Source organism: Sinocyclocheilus grahami, unplaced genomic scaffold (assembly GCF_001515645.1).
Source record: "Sinocyclocheilus grahami isolate Dianchi unplaced genomic scaffold, SAMN03320097.WGS_v1.1 scaffold241.1, whole genome shotgun sequence".
Classification (NCBI taxonomy): Eukaryota; Metazoa; Chordata; class Actinopteri; order Cypriniformes; family Cyprinidae; genus Sinocyclocheilus; species Sinocyclocheilus grahami.
In genome coordinates, this window is record NW_015505420.1 from 1,151,369 (window position 1) to 1,171,892 (window position 20,524).

Consider the following 20,524-nt stretch of genomic DNA (forward strand, 5'->3'; position numbering starts at 1 on the left):
AAACTAAAATGGTTCCATTGCATAAGTATTCATATCTGGGACAGTTGAAATTTAGCTCAGGAGCATTCATTTTGCTGTAGATATTACTACACTTCAAGTGAAGTTAACCTGTGGCAAATTCAATTGAATGGGTATGATTTAGAAAGACACGCACGTCTTAATAAAAGGTCTAACAGCTGATAATGCATATCAGGGCAAAAACCAAGCCCTGAGGTCAGAAAAACTGTCTGTAGAGCTCAGAAACAGGTTTGCGTCAAGCCACACATCTTTGCAAGAGTTCAGAAAAAATTTCAAAACAATTTAAGGGTCACAGAAGCATGTAGTCTCTGTTACCCTTAATGGAAGAAGTTTGTAACAACCAGAACTCTTCCTAGAGCTGGCCTATGGCCAAACTGAGCAATTGATAGAGAAGGGCTTTGGTTAGCATGGTGACCAAGAACCTGATGGTCGCTCTAGTTTAGCTTCATGATCATATGTGGAGATCTATCTACAGAAGGACAAACATCGCTGCAACACTCCACCAATCCAGTCTTAATGGCGGTGTGGCCAAACTCAATCCTCTCTTCAGTTAAGACGCATGAAAGCACACTTGGTATTTGCAAAAAAGCACCTAAAGGACCCTCAGACTCTGAGAAACAAGATTCTCTGGTCTGATTAACCTCAATTCTAAGCAACATGTTTGAAGGAAACCAGCTCCGCTCATCACCTGCAGAGTACCATCCCAAAAGTAAAGTGTGCTGGTAGCAGCCTCATGCTGTGGGGCTGTTTTTCAGCAGCAGGGACTGAGGGACTCGTTAGAGTAGAAGAAACGCTCATTGCAGCAAAATATAGAGATGGCCTTAATGAAAACCCAGTCCAGAGCATTCAGAACCTCAGACTGGGTAGAAGGTTTACCTTCCAACAGGACAATGACCCTAAGCACACATCAAGAGTGGCTTATAGACAACTGTGTGAATGTCCTTGAGTGGCCCAGCCACAGCCTAAGCTTGAACCCAATCAAATATTTCTGGAGAAACCTGAAAATGTGCATCTGCCCCCATCCAACCTGACAGAGCTTGAGAGGTGAAGAGGTGAGGTGAAGAATGGCAGATAATTGCAAAATGATGATAAGCAAAGCTTGTCGCATCAAACAAAAAAAGACTTCAGGCTGTTAAGGTGCTTCAGCTAAATATTTAGTTATGGGTATGAATAATTATGCAATGTACTTCTGTTTTTTTATTTTTAATAAATTTAGTAAAGTTGTGACAACTCTGTCTTTGCTTTGTCAGTATGGTGTATGGAGTGTAGATTGATGTGGAAAAAAGTAATTTTAAAGAAGTTTATCATAAGGCAGCAACATAACAAAATGTAAAAAAAAAAAAAAAAAAATTAACAAAGGCACTGTAAATAAACAAACTTCAAAACATAAAAAAACTATATAGACACAAAAAAATAAATAATAATAATTATGAAAACACACAACAAACTCATTTTATTTTAACTAGCTGGCAAGTCAACATTTCTAAGTTTTGTTTAGCTGAAATTTAAGTACATGAAATAAATACAAACTATAATGCTAACCTTAACGAAAAACGGAATTTTAATAAAAATTAAACGCACAACAAAATTTCTAAAACTTTAACTAAAAATATAATTACATATAACCACAAATGATAAAATGATAAAATTTTAAAGCATATTGATAAATTATACCAAAATAACGGTTCAACATAACTAGTTCTTGCTAAACTGCCTGAGCGCACTGATTCAGAATCTACTGTAGACTGACTTTCTGTTTCTGAATGAACTTTTAGATTGATTGAGAAATGAAAAATGATCGCCTCTCACTCACACATGCAGTCCATTTAGCTGTGGATCTGCTTAAAATGTGTTTTTAGAAAGCTATGAGTGTATAAACTGAAAACATGACACACGTTCTGCTTGAATCTGCTGAGGAAACCAATCAGGAGGCTAAAATACGTGCTTCCTGCAGACCTATTTTTGTACCGGAAATGTCAGTGAAGGTGTTTTCCACAAAATCTGCAGCATGTTTTATGTTTCAGCATAACCTTAACCGAACCCGAGCCGCCATCACACATAACAGCGCGGCTTCGTTCGCATCAGTACAGCTCCTCAGACGGTCCTCCCAATCTCTTATTATGTTCCTGACAGGAAACCGACACGTTTACTGGTAAAGGAGTTATTCATAAGACGGAAACTGGCTGCAGGTTAAAGAGGATTCTGGCGCCTTTGACCTGTGATGAGACTCAGAGCGGACGTGAGCGTTTCTTGGATGCCAGTTCAACATGCCTTCTGGAAAAACATCAGCTTTATCTCAGACGCTCTTGCAGTGACCCAGTGCTTTCGTACAATGTCTGCTGTTCTTATGACCTTTAAAAACAAGAAACGATTATGTGAGGAAAAGTTGACACATGGACTTGCCCAAGATCCGCTTTTAAAATTCCCTGTCAGTCATCATTTTGGTTGCTCTGTGATTTAAAGGTGAAGCGTGTTATTTATTTGCCATTATTAGTAGCAGACCAAATTGCAAAGTAGTGTTCTCAAGTGAGGGCAGTATCACCAGAAGAAATCAATCCCACAGAAGTACGTGATTTGAAATCTGCCGTCTTTGCTCATGGCTGCTCAGACTTGCTGCCAGGCTGTTTTTGAGCCAATCACACGAGCCTGTAAATGTCATATGACTGATCACTCAGGCGCAGCAATATCATGACAACACTGATTGGCTGATGACACCACAAGAACACACACAAACCTCTTCATCTACTGTAATATAATGCAATATCTGTGCAATGTATGTTGCTTGCTGATGAAAAATGTTTATTCATCAGAATACAGTGTTGTACGCTGCAAAAAAAGATTGTCTTGTTTTCCAGTACAAATATCTAAACTCTTAAATTGTCTTAAAGGGATAGTTCACCCAAAAATGAAAATTGTCATTAATTACTCACCCTCATGTCATTCCAAACCCGTAAGACCTTCGTTCATCTTTCGAACACAAATTAATGCTGCGTTCAAGTCCTCCTGGGACGTTCGTAATTACGACGTCAGGTGCGTTCAAGTCAGTTTAGTCGGCACAAGATGGCGGTGTACCTTCTTTTAATAAATTACAAGAAAATACAACAGGGTCTGCATTTTATTACTTGGATTTCAGCTGCGTAACAAGAGAATGACCAATTTAAGTTTATAGGACAACTAAACTATCAATTTAAACAAATTTACCGTCAACTACAGACGTTGCATCCATCGATTCCGCCATGTTTCTCATTGACACGCCCCCAACTCGGAAACTCGGGGCTTAAAGAAAATTTCGTAATAACGACTTTGTGGTGGCGTTCATGTGCGTTCAACTCGTAAATACGATCTGTCCGATATGACTTGAACGCACCATAAGATGCATTTGATGAAATCCGAGAGCTGCCTGATCCTCCATAGACAGCAATGCAACTGAAACGTTCCCAGGTCCAGAAAGGAGGTAAAGACATTGTTAAAATGGTCCATGTGACATTGTGGTACTCTTGTGAACCCACATCGAAGACTGAAACGAAAGAAGTTAAATTATTGAATAAAGTCATTATTTTTGTTTTCTTTGAGCACAAAAAGTATTCTTCATAAAATTACGCTTGAACAACTGTTATCATGTGGACTATTTTAATGATACCTTAATACCTTTCTGGGCCTGGGAACATTTCAGTTGCATTGCTGTCTATGGAGGGTCAACAAATTAAATCTTCGGAACACAAATTAAGATATTTTTGAACAAAGGTTTTACGGGTTTGGAACAACATGAGGGTAAGTAATTAATGACAATTTTCATTTTTGGGTGAACTACCTATTTCAGTCAAGATACATTTACTTGAGAAGCAAAATAACTTAAGTCTTGTTTTTTTTTGTTTTTTTTTATGAATCTATCAAAATTAAGTGAGTTTATACTTAATCCAAGGAAAAAGAATGCAGATAGGGTCAGAAAAATAAACATATATCAAGCAGTTTCTATCTACCTATGTCAAGTTTCTCAGACACCCATGGAGATATTCTTGTGTTATGCAAAAAGTCACTTAGCCTACTTTTGATTTTTCAGAAAATTAAACATCATATCTAATGTTATTTTGCTTCTCAAGTAAATGTATGGTGATTTAGCAATGTTTAGATATTTGTACTTGACTGGTCATTAATGGAGAAACCAAATGGTGTGGAAATGGCGACTGCCAGCAGGGGTTAATGGGTCAGTGCTAACCAGCTAAACCATAACATGGATAGTCCTGCCCCAAACTCATGCGATGGGTTAAACAAGAATGTCAGCTGATCAGTCAAGCACAGCAATGTATAAAAGGCACTGACACTCTTTAAGAAATCAAATTTCCAATGAATTACTAATAGCAGGGCTTCTCAATGTTTTTTTTTTTAAATCGAGAACTCTGACCCAAGATGTTTGAGTCCCACCAGTGAGAGTTGATTTCACCACATGGAAATTTCCCAGACAGATCTTTCAGATTCTTTTTTTTATTTAATTTTTTTTTACTAGTAGGGTGTACAATTAGTATTGATGAATGAATAAATTCGCAATATTGGTAATCAACTTTTGAGTAATTTTTAATATTTAGTCTTCATCTAGACGATCAGTTGTGTATCCCTAAAAACTATTTTCAGATACACACAGATACTCACAGATCTTCACTACAACCCACCAGAAAGAAAGGTTTAACTTGAAGAAATGTAGTCAGAAATATATTAATATAGTAGAGTAAAATGTACTTCTCAGAGCAACAACAACAATAATAATACAAATTATTATTATTATTATTAAAACCTTTGTAGATTGATTTAATAACGTACAACCAAGATATTTTTAACCATGTTTTTGTTCATGCTTTATTTTGATTACATTTTTAAATATTTATTAAATTGTACAATTTTTAATGAATTCATTTCATTAGACGCCATTTTTGATTATACATTTGTTTTAAATCTTAAAACACAATGAAATGGAAAAATACGTAATTTAGGGAAAAACATAAACCGAATTCATTGGGCCATTAATGAAAACATAGACTATTCTGTGGAGTTTGTGCAATGTGCAATGCATTTCCTTCCCTATTAATGGTAGAAATGAATACTGTGATAAATATCGATATTTATGATACAGAAAAAATATTGTGCTGCTATATTTGTCCATATAGCCCAGCCCAGTGTACTGGCGTTGTATCAGGAGGCCAGAAATTTCCCATTCTCACCTGACATGAGGAAAAAAAAATGATTGCATGTTCTCAGTGTGATCGTGCTCTGTCTCGATAAGTGTCATGACATGTACTTTGATTGATTTGAAGCATTTTCCCAAAAATTGAAAATGTGAAGCCTTTACCGGAAACCCATGAGTGTGTTGGCACGCTGCGTGACCTTCTCTCCGCTTAGAACGCTAGAAATCAAACTCATCTCTTGGTGCCCTACTGCTGCGCGCGTGTGCTTTCCGGTAATAAGCAATTCCTCTGCGAGTCGCTGTGATATTCGCCCAGTTGGCAAGAGCTGAGACACACACTTGTGATTGTGTGAGTGTGTGTGTTCCTTCAGACAAAGGCCCGAGGGTCAAAATGTAAAATGAAGCCTCTCTCTTGCACGCATGAGGGCAGGGAATATAACAAACGAGCTGCTGTGATGGATAGCAGAGCATTATTTGTGTCTTGGCTCAGAGAAATAGGCCCGATTGGATGTCTGTAGCCTTAAACATTTGGTTGCATGGGAAAGAGCCATTGATGAAACGCGATAAAGCTGCAGCTTATAGCTCATTTAACACAGAAGTGCTTAGTGAAAGCGCTGGCATTTCCGGGTCATCTCTGCGGGTCAGCGTTTACGTCCCATGAGTCTGACTGATATATGTAAGGCCGCTGGAGAAATCATTCATCTGTTGCTCATCATTATGACCGTCAGCACTGATGGTCTCTCTGACAGCTCATCAGAACATGTACGAAGATAAATAGATGTGTGTTTCATTAGCAATTTGATGTGGACTGATTTCTCCACTGAAAACTAGTATTTTTTTTTGATAAATGCGTGGTTTTATATGGCATAAATTAAAGGGACCGTTCACCCAAAAATGACAATTCTGTCTTCATTTACTTATCCTCAGGCCGTTTTAAACCTATATGAGTTTATTTTTTCTGCTGAACACAAAATAAGATATTTCGATGAATGTTAATGATAACCATTCAGTTGACAGTAGCCATTGACTTCCATAGTATAGAAAAGTCAATGGCTACCGTCAGCTGTTTGGTTACCAACATTCTTCAGAATATCTTCTTTTGTGCTCAAAAGAATCATACAGGTTTGGAACAACTTTTTACATTTTGGTGATCTCTTTAAGCGTCCAGTCCACTATTGACAGTGTTTGAGTCAATATTCAGAGTGATGCTTAGTCAATATTGGATTTGAAACGTTTACATCCGTCTATCCATTGAATGTTGTTGGATTGGGAGATTTTCACTTTTTTTTTTTTTTCTTGGTTTTTGCAAAAACACAAGTGGCAGTGCCACCAAATACACTTATATCCAAATCAGTGTTGGGGGAAACGCATTACAAGTAATGCGAGTTATGTAATCAGATTACTTCAAGTAACTAGTAAAGTAACACATTACTTTTTAATTTACAAGAAAATATCAGAGTTGCTTTTTTAAATAAGTAACGCTACTTACTTTGTTTACTGTAGATCTAGACTAAATAGCGTAATGCAATATTGTAACGCATGACTTTTATAAGTAACTTTCTCCAACACTGATCCAAATACATTCTAATTCAAATCAGTCATATGCAGTTAGCAGGTAAATATACATTGTTTTAAGTATGTTTAGATATTTTTACTGTAAATCAAGACCGAGATGCTCATTAAGAATATGCAGTGTATTTACAGTGTTTCTCTGTTCAGACTGTGCTTACATCCTTGATAAGCCCCACGACTTACTAAGACAAAGCCTGGACTGCCGTCACCATCAGTTTGACGTCTAAACATGGAATTTCCTGTTGTCCTTGCAGTTGTTGTAGCTTCCTGTATTTCCTTCCACTCTGTCTGTCCTTTGCAGACACGTTCGGCTCGTTCAAAGTGTTTTGTTTAGTGTATATCTGTTTCTTTAGTGATCCGGGTAATGTTCAAAAGTGTTGGGTCAGTAAGTATTCGAGAGAAGTCCCTTCTGCTCACCAAGGTTGCATTTATGTGATCAAAAATACATGTACATTTGTGATATCTTACCATTTAAAATGACTGTTTTCTATGTGAATATTGTAATATTGTATGCTGATTTGCTGCTCAAGAAACATTTCTAATTAATATCAATGTTGAAAACAGTTGTGCTGCCAAAGATTTTTATGGAAACTGAGATACATTAATTTTTTTATTTTTAATGCAACCTTGATGAATAAAAGCATTACTTTCTTAAAAATAATAAATAAAATAAATCTTAAAGACCCCAAACTTTGTAATTGCATTGTGTATATATAAACAAACAATAGCCATTTCCACCATGTTGTTTGGAGGAGAACATTCGGATATATAGAAAACGTTTAGTCCAGAAATACAGAAAATACAATTTAGGTCTTTGTGTTCCGCTGATTCACCAAAGAAATAAATTACAGATTTATTGATGATCAAAATAGGGGTTAGTTGCAACCCTAAAGATGACCCTTAATTCAGAATAACTGCTTGTTCAGATTCATAGAAATAAGATTCAAAGCTTTATTTAACGCTCCATTCTCCCCATAATTAGACTTCCTTGATGCTTTGGATGTCATTTTGCACATAATAAATTGTTTGCGAAGCCCTTAGAGCAGTTGTGTGATTTCCATTTGACTGCCTTTAAATCTACTTGAAACTTTATCTCAATATTTTAAGCATCAGAGTATAAGAAGAATCATTTACTGATTCATCAGATTCCCTACGTTTGTCATCCTTCTGTGATCATGATGAAAAGCAGTGACTTTAACAGAGCAAAACAAGACAATAGCAGTGTTTCAGCATCATACTGTAACTCTCGTTTACAGCTAATGCCATTAGTTCTGATCTGACATCAGGAGATGGTTTTGATTATTTAGTGCTGCTAGTAACATGCGTTCATTTCTGAAATCAGCTTGGTTTGGCCTGATTCAGTTCTGCTGCTCGGGAAGTGACTCCTGAACCGTGTCTTCCAGAGGAAGGACGTGCTTTATTCTGGAGATGATTTATGAGCTGCTGGCAGGATATTATTATTCTCCAGGGCTGCAGATGATTTCAATAACTCCCTGGCTTTAATTCTCTGTAGATTCCAATGCAATCTGTGAGCTGAAGGATGTTCCCGGAAACAGCAACGATTGGATCGTCTTGCAGGAGAAGTCTCTGGGATGCTGGACGGACTTCACCAGCCTGAACGGGACAGAAGTCCACATCCTCAAGCTGCTGTACTTACCTGTAAGTCAGCACGAGCCATGTTGAACATCCTCATCACTGTGTGCTTCAAAGGGCTCTATGAAATCGGTTTCATTTTTTACAAAAAACATTTTTTACATTTGAATTTTTTAGATTCCATCTTAATGGTTAATAAAGCAATAAGCCCCAAGAAGCCATGGTTTACAGTTAATTTATAACAGCTAAGGGGCGTTGTTAGGCATGACGCAAAGCGGAGTTCCCCAGAAACCGTTCCAACAAAGTGGTGGCCGAGCAACACACAGAAGTAAACAAAGATGTATGTTTGTAGTGTAATTTACAACAGCTTTGAATGCGGCTCAACCAATCGGAATCAAGGACCGGAACTATCCGTTTTATAAATTAAATTTTTGTGATTAAAAAACATGCCTGATTAAACTATTTATATAACAATGTATTAAAATTATTAAAAATGTTTAGGGCCTGTTCTTTCATATTTCAGTTTTAATTTTTTTTAATCAAAAAGCACATCTAATTAATTGAACTATTTATATAACAATTTAAAAGTCTAATAAAATATATTTTTAAGGCTGTTTTATGTTTTCCAAATATTTTCATGTTTTCTGGATTGTTTTTTTAATGGTTAAATTACATTTTAGTAAACAAAGCATGTCTAATTAATTGAAATAATGTAATTTATACAATTTAACAGAAGTACAGTATATTAAAAGTTTAACAAAAATACATTTTTAGGGCCTAATGAATTTTCCAAATTCCATTTATTTATTTTTTTTTGCAAATTCTGTTTTCAGTATTTTTTTTTTCTTTTTAAATGGTTTAGTTACATTTTAATTATTTGAACTTTAATGATTTTAACAATTCATTTTATTTATTTTTTGGCAAACAAAGTGCTGCACAACAGAAGGTAACTTAAAAATAAAACATAAAAAATATTTATTTATTTATTACTTTGAGAAGTACAGTAATACAATAATAACAAAACCATCTTTTGTACAATAATAACATATTTCTGTCACATTTGTTTTTTCGCATTTTGTTTTTTTTGGGGTTGTTGTGAAGATCTTTGAGTTTCTGGTGTTGTTGTATTACCAAGATAGTCTTGTCGGTGATGTAGAAGCTTTGTTGAACCACCAAATAAAATCATAGTTTAACTAGATGAGTCTCGAAAAGCCTAGCCAGAAAGTTTGAAGTAGTTTTAAAAGCTTGCAGTCTGAAAGTTTTCAGTTTGAAGTAGTTTGAAAGTTAAAATGGTTTTAAAGATTTAAAGTTTGAATGTTTTCAAGGCAATAAAGTCTATCAGAAAAATAGATATAAAACATATTGCTAGGGTACCTGGGGTGGTTGCTAGGCTGTTTCTAGCATGACTACCATTTTGCTAACATGTTTTTAGCACAATTAGCATGTTACTAGCATGTTTCTAGCATAATTAGCAAGTTACTAGCGTGTTGCTAGCATGATTATAGCATGATCAGCAAGTCACTAGCATGTTACTAGCATGATTAACATGTTGCTAGCATGATTCTAGCATTATTAGCATGTTACTAGCATGGTTCTAGCATTATTAACATGTTACTAACATGATGCTAACATGTGTCTAGCATGATTAACAAGTTGCTAGCATGTTGTTAGCATGATTAACAAGTTACTAGCATTTTGTTAGCATGTTTATAGCATGATTGGAAAGTTACTAGCATGTTCTTAGCATGTTTCTATGCCAATCCAGCTACAACCAGTTGATTCAGTAAAAAAAATAGCTTAAGACCAGCCTGGCCTGCTAAAACTTTTTTTAGCAGGCCAGACCACTTTAAAACCAGCTTGGGAGAAAAACCGTAAGCCGGATCAGTTAGAAAATATTCTGCTTACTATTTTATATATATGTATAAAGAGTTTGGTGGTTGTAGCTTTAAAAATCTAGAAGCAGATGCATTTTAAAATTTGGCCGAAGAAGTTTAAATCAGATTTCAGTAAGTTGGCTTTTTCAAGCCAACTTAATAATAGTTTGATTAAGTCTACCAGCACAGTGAGTAGCAGATGACCAGCACTCCGGGATTTCCAATGATACAGTCGATCCGTCTCATTTGAGCAGAAACCTCAGCGCTCAAACACGTCGGTCTGCTGGAGGTCAGTCCAGTTCCCCTTCTAGGGAACTCAATGCTGCGTCCTGGTGGACACTTTGGGGAACGCTGTCTGTGTGACCGGTACCTGAAGCATGCGCAAAACAACTCCAATCCTATTGGTCCACGTGGCCCGTGACGTCATAGGCAGGTACCCGGAAGTATAAAAGGGGCACCTGCTGAACACGTCAACAACTTTTGTTGTCTTCGGAGCCGTCTGTCTGTTGAACGTGTGTGAAACATCATCCTGGTGAGTCGAGCAGCGCTTTGAGAAATATGTGCCTCCGTGTTGGGATTCTAACACTTGAGGACATATTCTAACCTTTTCGTCTGTGTCTCGGTGGCCATGCGCTCTTTGTGATGGATCACTTTTATGCGCTCTGCTCGCGTTTGTTCCTATTCCCGAGGGATAGAACAGGTGAGGGCAAAGCGTTCGCGTCTCGGGCCGTTGCCGCAGCTTGGTTTATCTCCGTTTGCGGCGATTGCTTTGATCTGCTCTGTCCACATACCCTCGACTATCGGGTTGCCTGATGCCGTGGATATTGCTCGCGTTGCTATAACGATGAAGTGTGAGCACCGAGTTATTTTTAGCTCAGGGCGTGCGAGATCGCGGGCAGAGCTATATACAACTCCGCCGTGCCTCTCTAATATGCATGTTATTGTGTGTGGAGAGCCTCGCTGGGCATGGTTATACTGAATACTCTGTGGAATGAAGCTGTTAGCTTTCTCTCCCAGGGTGCTTCAGTAGTCTAGAGTGGTTATGGGAAATGTTCCTTCCTGTGTTTAGCCGGGTGATGAGTGAACAGTCTCTGCTCAGAGTGTAACCATCTGTGGATGATTATGCTCCAGTTCAGGCTGTTTTGCTTTGGAGTATAGCAGTCTGAGGACAGCTATGTTCTAGCCATGCGTTTATAACTGGGTTTAGTTCCCCTTGGGTACAAACTGTCTCAGGTAAGTGCTGAAGCCTTATTTGGAATCTGCTGTCTGAGGATAGCTGTGTTCCAGCTTGGAGACCGCTCCACCTTGTGGGGTCTTTAAATAGTGGTCTCCTTGAGCCCTTGCCTAGACTGCGCTGTCTCCCCTGTTCGGGTTTTAGGTAGATGGCCCCATTCATGGCCTGGGCGAACTTCAGCCTTATCTGAGGAAAATGCTATTTGAGGATAGCTTTGTCCAGCCACCTAGTGTTATGGCCATTGCTTGCATCAGGCCTTGATCTGGACTATGGTATTATGTGTTCGCTCCTTAGCGAATCATTACTATGGTCTGGATCATCCAATTGTGAGCCTTTTTTGGTAATGAAAAGCTAGCCTATTGTGGGACTGACACGGATTGGGGACCTCCTTAGCATAGCCACCTAAGGGTGGTTATATTTCAGCCATTGCCATGGTAGGTGTGGTGGTCCCCTTTCCTAGAGCCTAGCTATCTGAGGATAGCCATGTGCTAGCTCGGTGATTGCTCCCCTGCCTAGGGTTTTTAAGTAGTGGTCTCCTTGAGCCCTACCTAGACAGTGCTGTCTCCCCTCTCTGGGTCGTAAGTAGACAGCCCACTGTCCGTGGTCTGGGTATTTTCAGTCTGTTCCACCTCTGGGAGCCCTTCCTACACGCATAGTTATCTGAGGATATCTGTGTGCTAGCTTAGGGACTGCTCCCCTTCCTAGGGTTTTTAAGTAGTGGTCTCCCTGAGCCCTCGCCTAGATAGTGCTATCTCCCCTGCTAGGGTTGTAAGTAGATAGCCCACTCTTGTAGCATCATAGGATTACTTACTGGGATTTTTCAGGCTAGCTGTGTTGGACCAGCTGTTGATAGCTCGGTGATTGCTCCCCTTCTAAGGGTTTTAAATAGTGGTCTCCTTGAGCCCTACCTAGACAGTGCTGTCTCCCCTGCTATAGTTGCAAGTAGACAGCCCACTCTTGGTGGTCTGGGTAGTCTCAGTCTGTCCCCTCCTGTTCTACTATTCCTAAAATCTATTGTAGCATTTGGACCAATCAGACACACAACTTTTTGTTATATTTAACAAATAATATCGAACTCCCCATCACCTAACCAAATGGCCAATTACGAGGGTCTATGGACCCTTCCCCCGAAATGCACCTAACACCTCAGAAAAGCAGAACAGGCCTCTGGTTCCATGGTAACCAATGCTGATATCACTGGTTTTATGGCCTAAAAGGAATGCAGGAGATTTTATGGTAAGCGTACACGCTAGCTTATGTGTGCTTTCTAAAATCCACATTGTGGGAAGTGTGCAGGCTAGGCACCCTGTGCACTTTTCTAAAATCCTGTATGGTATGGGAAACACGCTCGACTTTGTTCCCATTCTCTGAGTTGGTTCTGGCCCCGGTTCTCCTTGGGCCCCACTTCACTTATGTATCTCTGGCGATACTTCTGAACAGGGCTGCCTCTCATTAAGAGAGTCATTCTTGGGTACATGGCTATCTGAGGATATCAATGTGCTAGTTTAGGGACTGCTCCCCCTTCTTGGGGTTTTAAGTTGCGGCCTCTCTGAGCCCTTGCCTAGACTGTGCTATCTCCCCTGCTAGGGTCATACATAGATAGCCCACTCTCTGTGGTGTGGGCAGCTTCACAGGTAGGTTTACCAGGGGTTTTAGTTTTTGGTCCTGTAGCCCCTTCCTGGGGATAAAAGCTATATTTTTAAGTAGTGGTCTCCCTGTGCCCTGGCTTAGACAGTGCTATCTCCCCTGCGGGGTTTAAGTAGATAGTCATTCCCTTGGTCTGGGCAGCTCTTTAGGAAGGTACTTTTGATAAGTCCCTTTGGATATAGCTATCTGCGGATAGCCGTGTCCTTGCTGGGATTGTTAGTGGCAATCTTGAGAACTCCTCTAGGCTTCCAGCCTCTCAGTGGTCTTATGTATCTGGCTACTATTGCTCACATAGCATAGCTATCTGAGAATGGCTGTGTTCTTAGCTTGGTTAGGGTGTTCAACCTTATCTGGTATCGGGCTCCCTATTTTTACCAAGTTATGTCAGTGGCCCGAGGCGTCAGTGGCTTGGCCCCTTTCTGAGGAAAGGTTTGGTGTATGTCTGTCACCTCCTTTGTGCTCTCTAACCAGGTGGACAGGCATGCGCCTCGGCGCCTCGGCATTGGATATCGTTCCCCAAAGTGTCCACCAGGACGCAGAGTTGAGTTAAGTTGACTTCTAAAAGGGGAACAGGGGAACGTACTCATGTAACCATGGTTTCCCGAGAGGGAACGTGACGCTGCGTCCCTTTGCCATGCCTTCGGCCTGCCTGTTTACGTCTCCTCGGACAACGGAGTTGGTGACGTATTCAGAAGTTGCCCCTTTTATACTTTCGGGTACCCGCCTATGATGTCACGGGCCACGTGGACCAATAGGATTGGAGTTGTTTTATACATGCTTTAGGTACCGGTCACGCAGACAGTGTTCCCCAAAGTGTCCACCAGGACGCAGTGTCTCATTCCCTCTCGGGGAACCATGGTTACATGAGTAACCCGAGACGTTTCTTCACGTTTGGTTGAGAAAGACCAACACAGACCATTAGCGATGATGCAACTCTCACCCATCCTGGGCCAAAGCAGAGCGAGTTGGTGCGTCAGTGTCAGGTGTTTTGTGCTTGTTTACTCTTTAAACGCACTCGTGTTGATTAGATGATAAATTTTGACCCTGAGTGGTCAGCTAAATATCTACAGTGGATCTAAAATATGAATAGTTAATTATAACTAGTTATGGTTAATTATTCATATTTCCCATGAGCTGATTCGCTACACTATGTTTATGGTAAGCGTACACGCTAGCTTATGTGTGCTTTCTAAAATCCACATTGTGGGAAGTGTGCAGGCTAGGCACCCTGTGCACTTTTCTAAAATCCTGTATGGTATGGGAAACACGCTCGACTTTGTTCCCATTCTCTGAGTTGGTTCTGGCCCCGGTTCTCCTTGGGCCCCACTTCACTTATGTATCTCTGGCGATACTTCTGAACAGGGCTTCCTCTCGTTAAGAGAGTCATTCTTAGGTGCATGGCTCTATGTGCTAGCTCAGGGACTGCTGCCCTTTCTTGGGGTTTTAAGTTGCGGCCTCTCTGAGCCCTTGCCTAGACTGTGCTATCTCCCCTGCTAGGGTCATACATAGATAGCCCACTCTCTGTGGTGTGGGCAGCTTCACAGGTAGGTTTACCAGGGGTTTTAGTTTTTGGTCCTGTAGCCCCTTCCTGGGGATAAAAGCTATATTTTTAAGTAGTGGTCTCCCTGTGCCCTGGCTTAGACAGTGCTATCTCCCCTGCGGGGTTTAAGTAGATAGTCATTCCCTTGGTCTGGGCAGCTCTTTAGGAAGGTACTTTTGATAAGTCCCTTTGGATATAGCTATCTGCGGATAGCCGTGTCCTTGCTGGGATTGTTAGTGGCAATCTTGAGAACTCCTCTAGGCTTCCAGCCTCTCAGTGGTCTTATGTATCTGGCTACTATTGCTCACATAGCATAGCTATCTGAGAATGGCTGTGTTCTTAGCTTGGTTAGGGTGTTCAACCTTATCTGGTATCGGGCTCCCTATTTTTACCAAGTTATGTCAGTGGCCCGAGGCGTCAGTGGCTTGGCCCCTTTCTGAGGAAAGGTTTGGTGTATGTCTGTCACCTCCTTTGTGCTCTCTAACCAGGTGGACAGGCATGCGCCTCGGCATGGCGTGATTGGATATCGTTCCCCAAAGTGTCCACCAGGACGCAGAGTTGAGTTAAGTTGACTTCTAAAAGGGGAACGTCTCTGGTTACTCATGTAACCATGGTTTCCCGAGAGGGAACGTGACGCTGCGTCCCTTTGCCATGCCTTCGGCCTGCCTGTTTACGTCTCCTCGGACAACGGAGTTGGTGACGTATTCAGAAGTTGCCCCTTTTATACTTTCGGGTACCCGCCTATGATGTCACGGGCCACGTGGACCAATAGGATTGGAGTTGTTTTATACATGCTTTAGGTACCGGTCACGCAGACAGTGTTCCCCAAAGTGTCCACCAGGACGCAGTGTCTCATTCCCTCTCGGGGAACCATGGTTACATGAGTAACCCGAGACGTTTCTTCACGTTTGGTTGAGAAAGACCAACACAGACCATTAGCGATGATGCAACTCTCACCCATCCTGGGCCAAAGCAGAGCGAGTTGGTGCGTCAGTGTCAGGTGTTTTGTGCTTGTTTACTCTTTAAACGCACTCGTGTTGATTAGATGATAAATTATCAGCATCTGACAGCTTGAGAGTAAATGGCTTCACAGCGTGAGGATGCTGAGAGTGATTTTAGGATGATTACGCACTGGAGATGTGAATGTTTCTTCATCTGTGCTGGATAAGTGAATGAATCACAGGCCGTGAGAGCTGTGGAAATGTCCCGTCCTTTCGCTTCAGCAAGGAATTCAACATGTTGAGTTTTCCCATGGTTTGCAGAAGAAAAACAAACATCTTTTCTATTAAATACAGAAAATATTTGGGCCCGTTTTTACTTCTCTTGAGGAATTTTGTAGAAAAACGGTCCAGAGCGCACAAAGTGTGTTTCTGGTGATGAAAGCAGGCCGTTTTATGAAAGACAATTCTTTGTTCAATAATGTTGCAGAAATGTTGCGTTACAAACCAACTGTTAACCATGACAAAAAAATATGTGCATTTAACTGTAGTGTACTTCAAATTCTAAAGATATATTTTTCTAAAACTGTGCTTCTACAGTATTTGTCAAAAGTTTGGATTTCTGAAGGATCATGTGACACTGAAGACTGGAGTAATGATCAAGAAAAATTACATTTTACAATATATTAACAAAAGAGACTTCTCTCAAAAACATTTAAAAATCGTGATGTTTCCAAACTTTGACAAGTACTGTATGTTGGTATAGAAACCATATTCACTCAGAAAATTAAATGCAAAATTACAAAGAAAAGTTGCAAAGTAACATGCATGACATTTTGAAGCAGAAAAACTGAAATGTTTAATATAAAAACTGAAGTTTATTGTACAACACACTCCGATATTCTCTCTCTCTCTCTCTCTCTCTCGCTCTCTCTCTCTCTATATATATATATATATAAATTATTTTAAAAAATACACTTTGCAATAATGTCAAATTAAGTTTTAAAGTACATTTTAATTTAACTTTTGTCATGTTTTAAAGAAGTACACTTATTTTGATGTGTTGACTAACATACTAAAGCACATGTAAAGCACTTGATTATCATTTTAATTGTAGTGTGTTATTTGATTTTACACTTAAAGTTAATGTATTTTAAATGTACTAAATTTCAATTTCATCATTACAGATGTGTAATTACAAATATATTTGAATACATGCAAGTTTCAACAGAAATTACATTAAAAGTATTTTAGTTGATCATAAATGCTTGCCAGTACATTCAGCAGTACTTTAACCATATTTCATAGACAATAGAAGTAATTATTAAATGACATATAAAGATGTACTTAAGTCCTACTTAATTGCGTCAAAAGTTCAGCTAATTGCATTTAACTGCAATGAAATGAAAATGTATTATAGTTTACATATTAAGTGTTGCATTCAGTTCACACTTAAGTATATTCTATTAAAGTTTATTGTTTCCGTAACAAATGCTCTTTTTTTTTAAACTATGCTTAAGTGTTCTTCTTCTGCACAAGCATATATCGTGTTCCTCTCTGGACCTTTACTTACAGGCAGATGAGTCTCATAAAAAACAAAAACAAAAAAAAACAACACAGTTTAATATCCAAACTGTGTCACTGACATCGTCATCAGGCCCAGAATCATTTAGTCTCCCTCATGTATTTTCAAACCCATACCCAGTTTCTTGATAAATTGACACAATTGTAATTTTTGTGTGAATTATCCCTTTAAAGTGTGAGCGCACACACACCGAAACAGAGGGCTGAGTGAAGTGGACTGTGCTGGAGTGGGCGGAGCTTCAGGCTTTATTGATGTCACTGTCTGGCAGCTCTCCAGTCACGCTGGCCCAGAGCCGAGTCTGGGATACTGGAGCCGACCCGGGTCGAGAGGAGAGCCGAAGAATAACGGGAAGCTGTTATGCATCAGCTAAGCCCTGAAAAAAAGTGCTCTTGAGAAAAAAATTAGCAAAAGGAAAACAATTGTATCTTGAATGTACAGGAACAAAAATAGCAGGGGCGAGTGATCAGGCACCACGGTGGACATTGTTTAACCCAAACGGAGTGAGGTGGACAGCGATGGATTATGGGAGGTCTGCTATTCTGTAAACACCATTGAGGATTGCTGCAAATTATTAACATGACTGGATTGTTTCCTACAGCATGCAGTTTCCATATTAAATAAAGAAGGCGCGTCAGCAGATGACAACACAAGATGCGGAAATCAAAATAAAGCCGTTTGCTATGAAATTCCACCTCACTACACAGATTCACATTCGTGGTTTAGATGAGATTTCACACAGAGGAACAATTAACATTAATTAATATAAATAAACATAACACCATTCAAAGGTTTTTACTGAATGGTGTAATTCATTTTTAATTAAGGTTGTTCATTTTTAATGAAGACTGTTTTTTATTAATACTTAAATTTATTGTTAAATTGATCAAAAGTGGCAAAGACATTTTATAATGTTACAAAATTTACATAACTTACCTAATATTAATAATTAGCAATACTTTAATTATTTTTGTGTATTTAAATTTATTTGACTTATTTTAAAGCATTTTTTCACAACTTTTTCACAGACCACCTAGCATTTCTAGCAACCCCTGTCTTGGAGATACAATTGAACTATTAAAAGCGAGAGAGATCATATTAGTAATTTTCTTTCCTATGGGTATTTACTCACACATGCCTCCTAAAAGTGTGATTCTCACTCCTCTTCTGAGAGCCTACAGACACTGGTCTCTGATCAGCAGAGAAAATGAAAGCCTCCTCTAATATCCATTCTTTTGTATTTGCTTGTTCGTGCTCATGGACGTCTGACAACTCGCCTCCAGTGAGACTAATTAATGTTCGTCAATCTCACGCTCAATGATGATGTTTCACAGATACACTTCACATACAGTAGATAAAACCTGGCTAGGAAAAACGGGGATCTTCTGGGAGCATTTGAACAGGAATCATGTGCTGTTGATAAAAAGCAATCACTGCTTGCTTTGTTCTGATGAGACTTTAACACATTATACACATTCATAACATTTAACACATTTCACACAAATGCCAATTCTCAGACAATTTGTTTCGTTTTTTTTTGTGTGAAGTCAAACATTAAAAAGTGAAGTCAGCCATTAAAAAACACCGATTGTAATGAGAGACACACATGATGAATGTTAATATAATTGCATTTCTTCGCAAAACATTTGCGTTCTCTCACATAAGTATTGCGTTTGTTTGCGAAACATTTGCGTTCTCTCACAGAAGTATTGCGTTCGTTCACAAAATTGGCAGTCTTTCGCAAAACATTTGTTCTCTCAAAGAAATAGTTTGTTTGCAAAACATTTTTGTTCTCTTGTAAGACTATTGCATTTAACAACATTTGCATTTCCTCAAAAAATATTGTGCTTATTTGCAAAACATTTGCATTCTCTCACAAAACTATTGCGTTCATTCGCAAAACATTTGTATTCTCCCAAATAAATAGTTTGTTTGCGAAACATTTGCATTCTCTTGTAAAACATTTGCGTTCTCTATCAGAAGTTTTGCGTTTGTTGGCACAAAATATACAGTATAATGTACAGTATATGAGGTGCACAGTGTCATACACATAACTTCAAAAATCCAATATACATAACTGATTAAAAAAAAAGAAGAAATGGCTATTTCAGTGAAAAAGTGAAGAGCCACAAAGATGATGTCAGTTTACATTTTTCAGAGGATTACTTATATTTCACTTCCAAACATTTAAAATTGAACAGTATTTTAATGTACAATCTTTAAACATGCAAAGACAATACAGAACAAAGAGAAGAACCAAACTAAGGGCTTGATGAGGAGCCAAACAAGGCACCGGTGAACACAATCAATGAACCAATGAGTAACAAACTAACAATGGAAACAAAGTGAACAGCGGCCTGTAGCACAAAGTGAGATGAACAAACTCCGAGTTGCAGAGTAAGTTTAGATCAGGATCAGCTGTTGCACAACGTTTGGATCAAACCTGAGTTGACAGAACGTTTATACCAGAGTTTGTGAGGCGTGTGCACCTGAAAGTGTGACACGTGCTCCAAACAGCTAATCACACGGAACATGCTTGATTGACTTCTCGCGCAATTCACTTTGAAGATGAAGAGATTGTTATGAAAAAATACCATGAATTGAAACCCATTTACAAGGCAGGAATAAACACCGCTGCAGTGAAAGTTTGAGAAGGCAGCTACTGACTATATCAATGCAAGTGAATCAACTGAATTTAAATGATTTATATTACAAGGAGCTCAAAAGAAAACAAGCTTCATCTGATTTGTCTCTAAAATGCATCACTTTAAACATTAATTTGTAGTGAGAGATAAAGAGGGGGGAGGGGGGGCTTTATTGCATCAGATATATGTTACTTTGCTCAGAGCTGATTGGTCCAGCTTTGTTTTGTGATCTCTAACACAGAATAAAACCTGTTTGGTATTAGGGTAGCATAAATTACCATGGTGACGAAACCCACTCAAAACCAACCCACCACCTTGAGCCCTAAAACTCAAGAGTTTGCTCAAACTAAAAGCGAACTTACCTGGGTAAAAACTGAAACCGGCTTCATGCTACAGGCCACATGAGCTAAACACAGAAAGGAAACACGGGAACCAAAGTTAACACATCATAAGAATCCACAAAGCGAACACAACCATTACACATCAATCTCTTATATCAGTATAGCACCAGCATGGCGTTTTCATACACGCACTGAGTTTGTCCTTTTATTAGCCGCATGCTGTCGCCTCCCTAATGGCTTGTTGATGGCGGCTACCGTCTGCAAATGAAAGCATGTGAGAGTCGAGCACAGCGGAGTGTGTGTGTGTTGAACATAAAATACTGCTGGACTGACCGCCGAGAGCCTTGATTAGCTCAGCAGTGGG

The 20,524-nt window shown here is 39.2% G+C and overlaps 1 protein-coding gene across 1 annotated transcript in view; it reads left to right on the forward strand.

Moving 5' to 3' along the window:
- The window catches only part of LOC107597954 (transforming growth factor beta receptor type 3-like), a 68,265-nt gene that overhangs the window by 13,269 nt on the left and 34,472 nt on the right, over window positions 1-20,524 (forward strand). Inside the window, exon 3 of the mRNA XM_016289166.1 lies at window positions 8,280-8,425. Within this exon, the coding sequence (XP_016144652.1) occupies window positions 8,280-8,425 (146 nt within the window). The remainder of the gene's footprint in view (window positions 1-8,279; window positions 8,426-20,524) is intronic.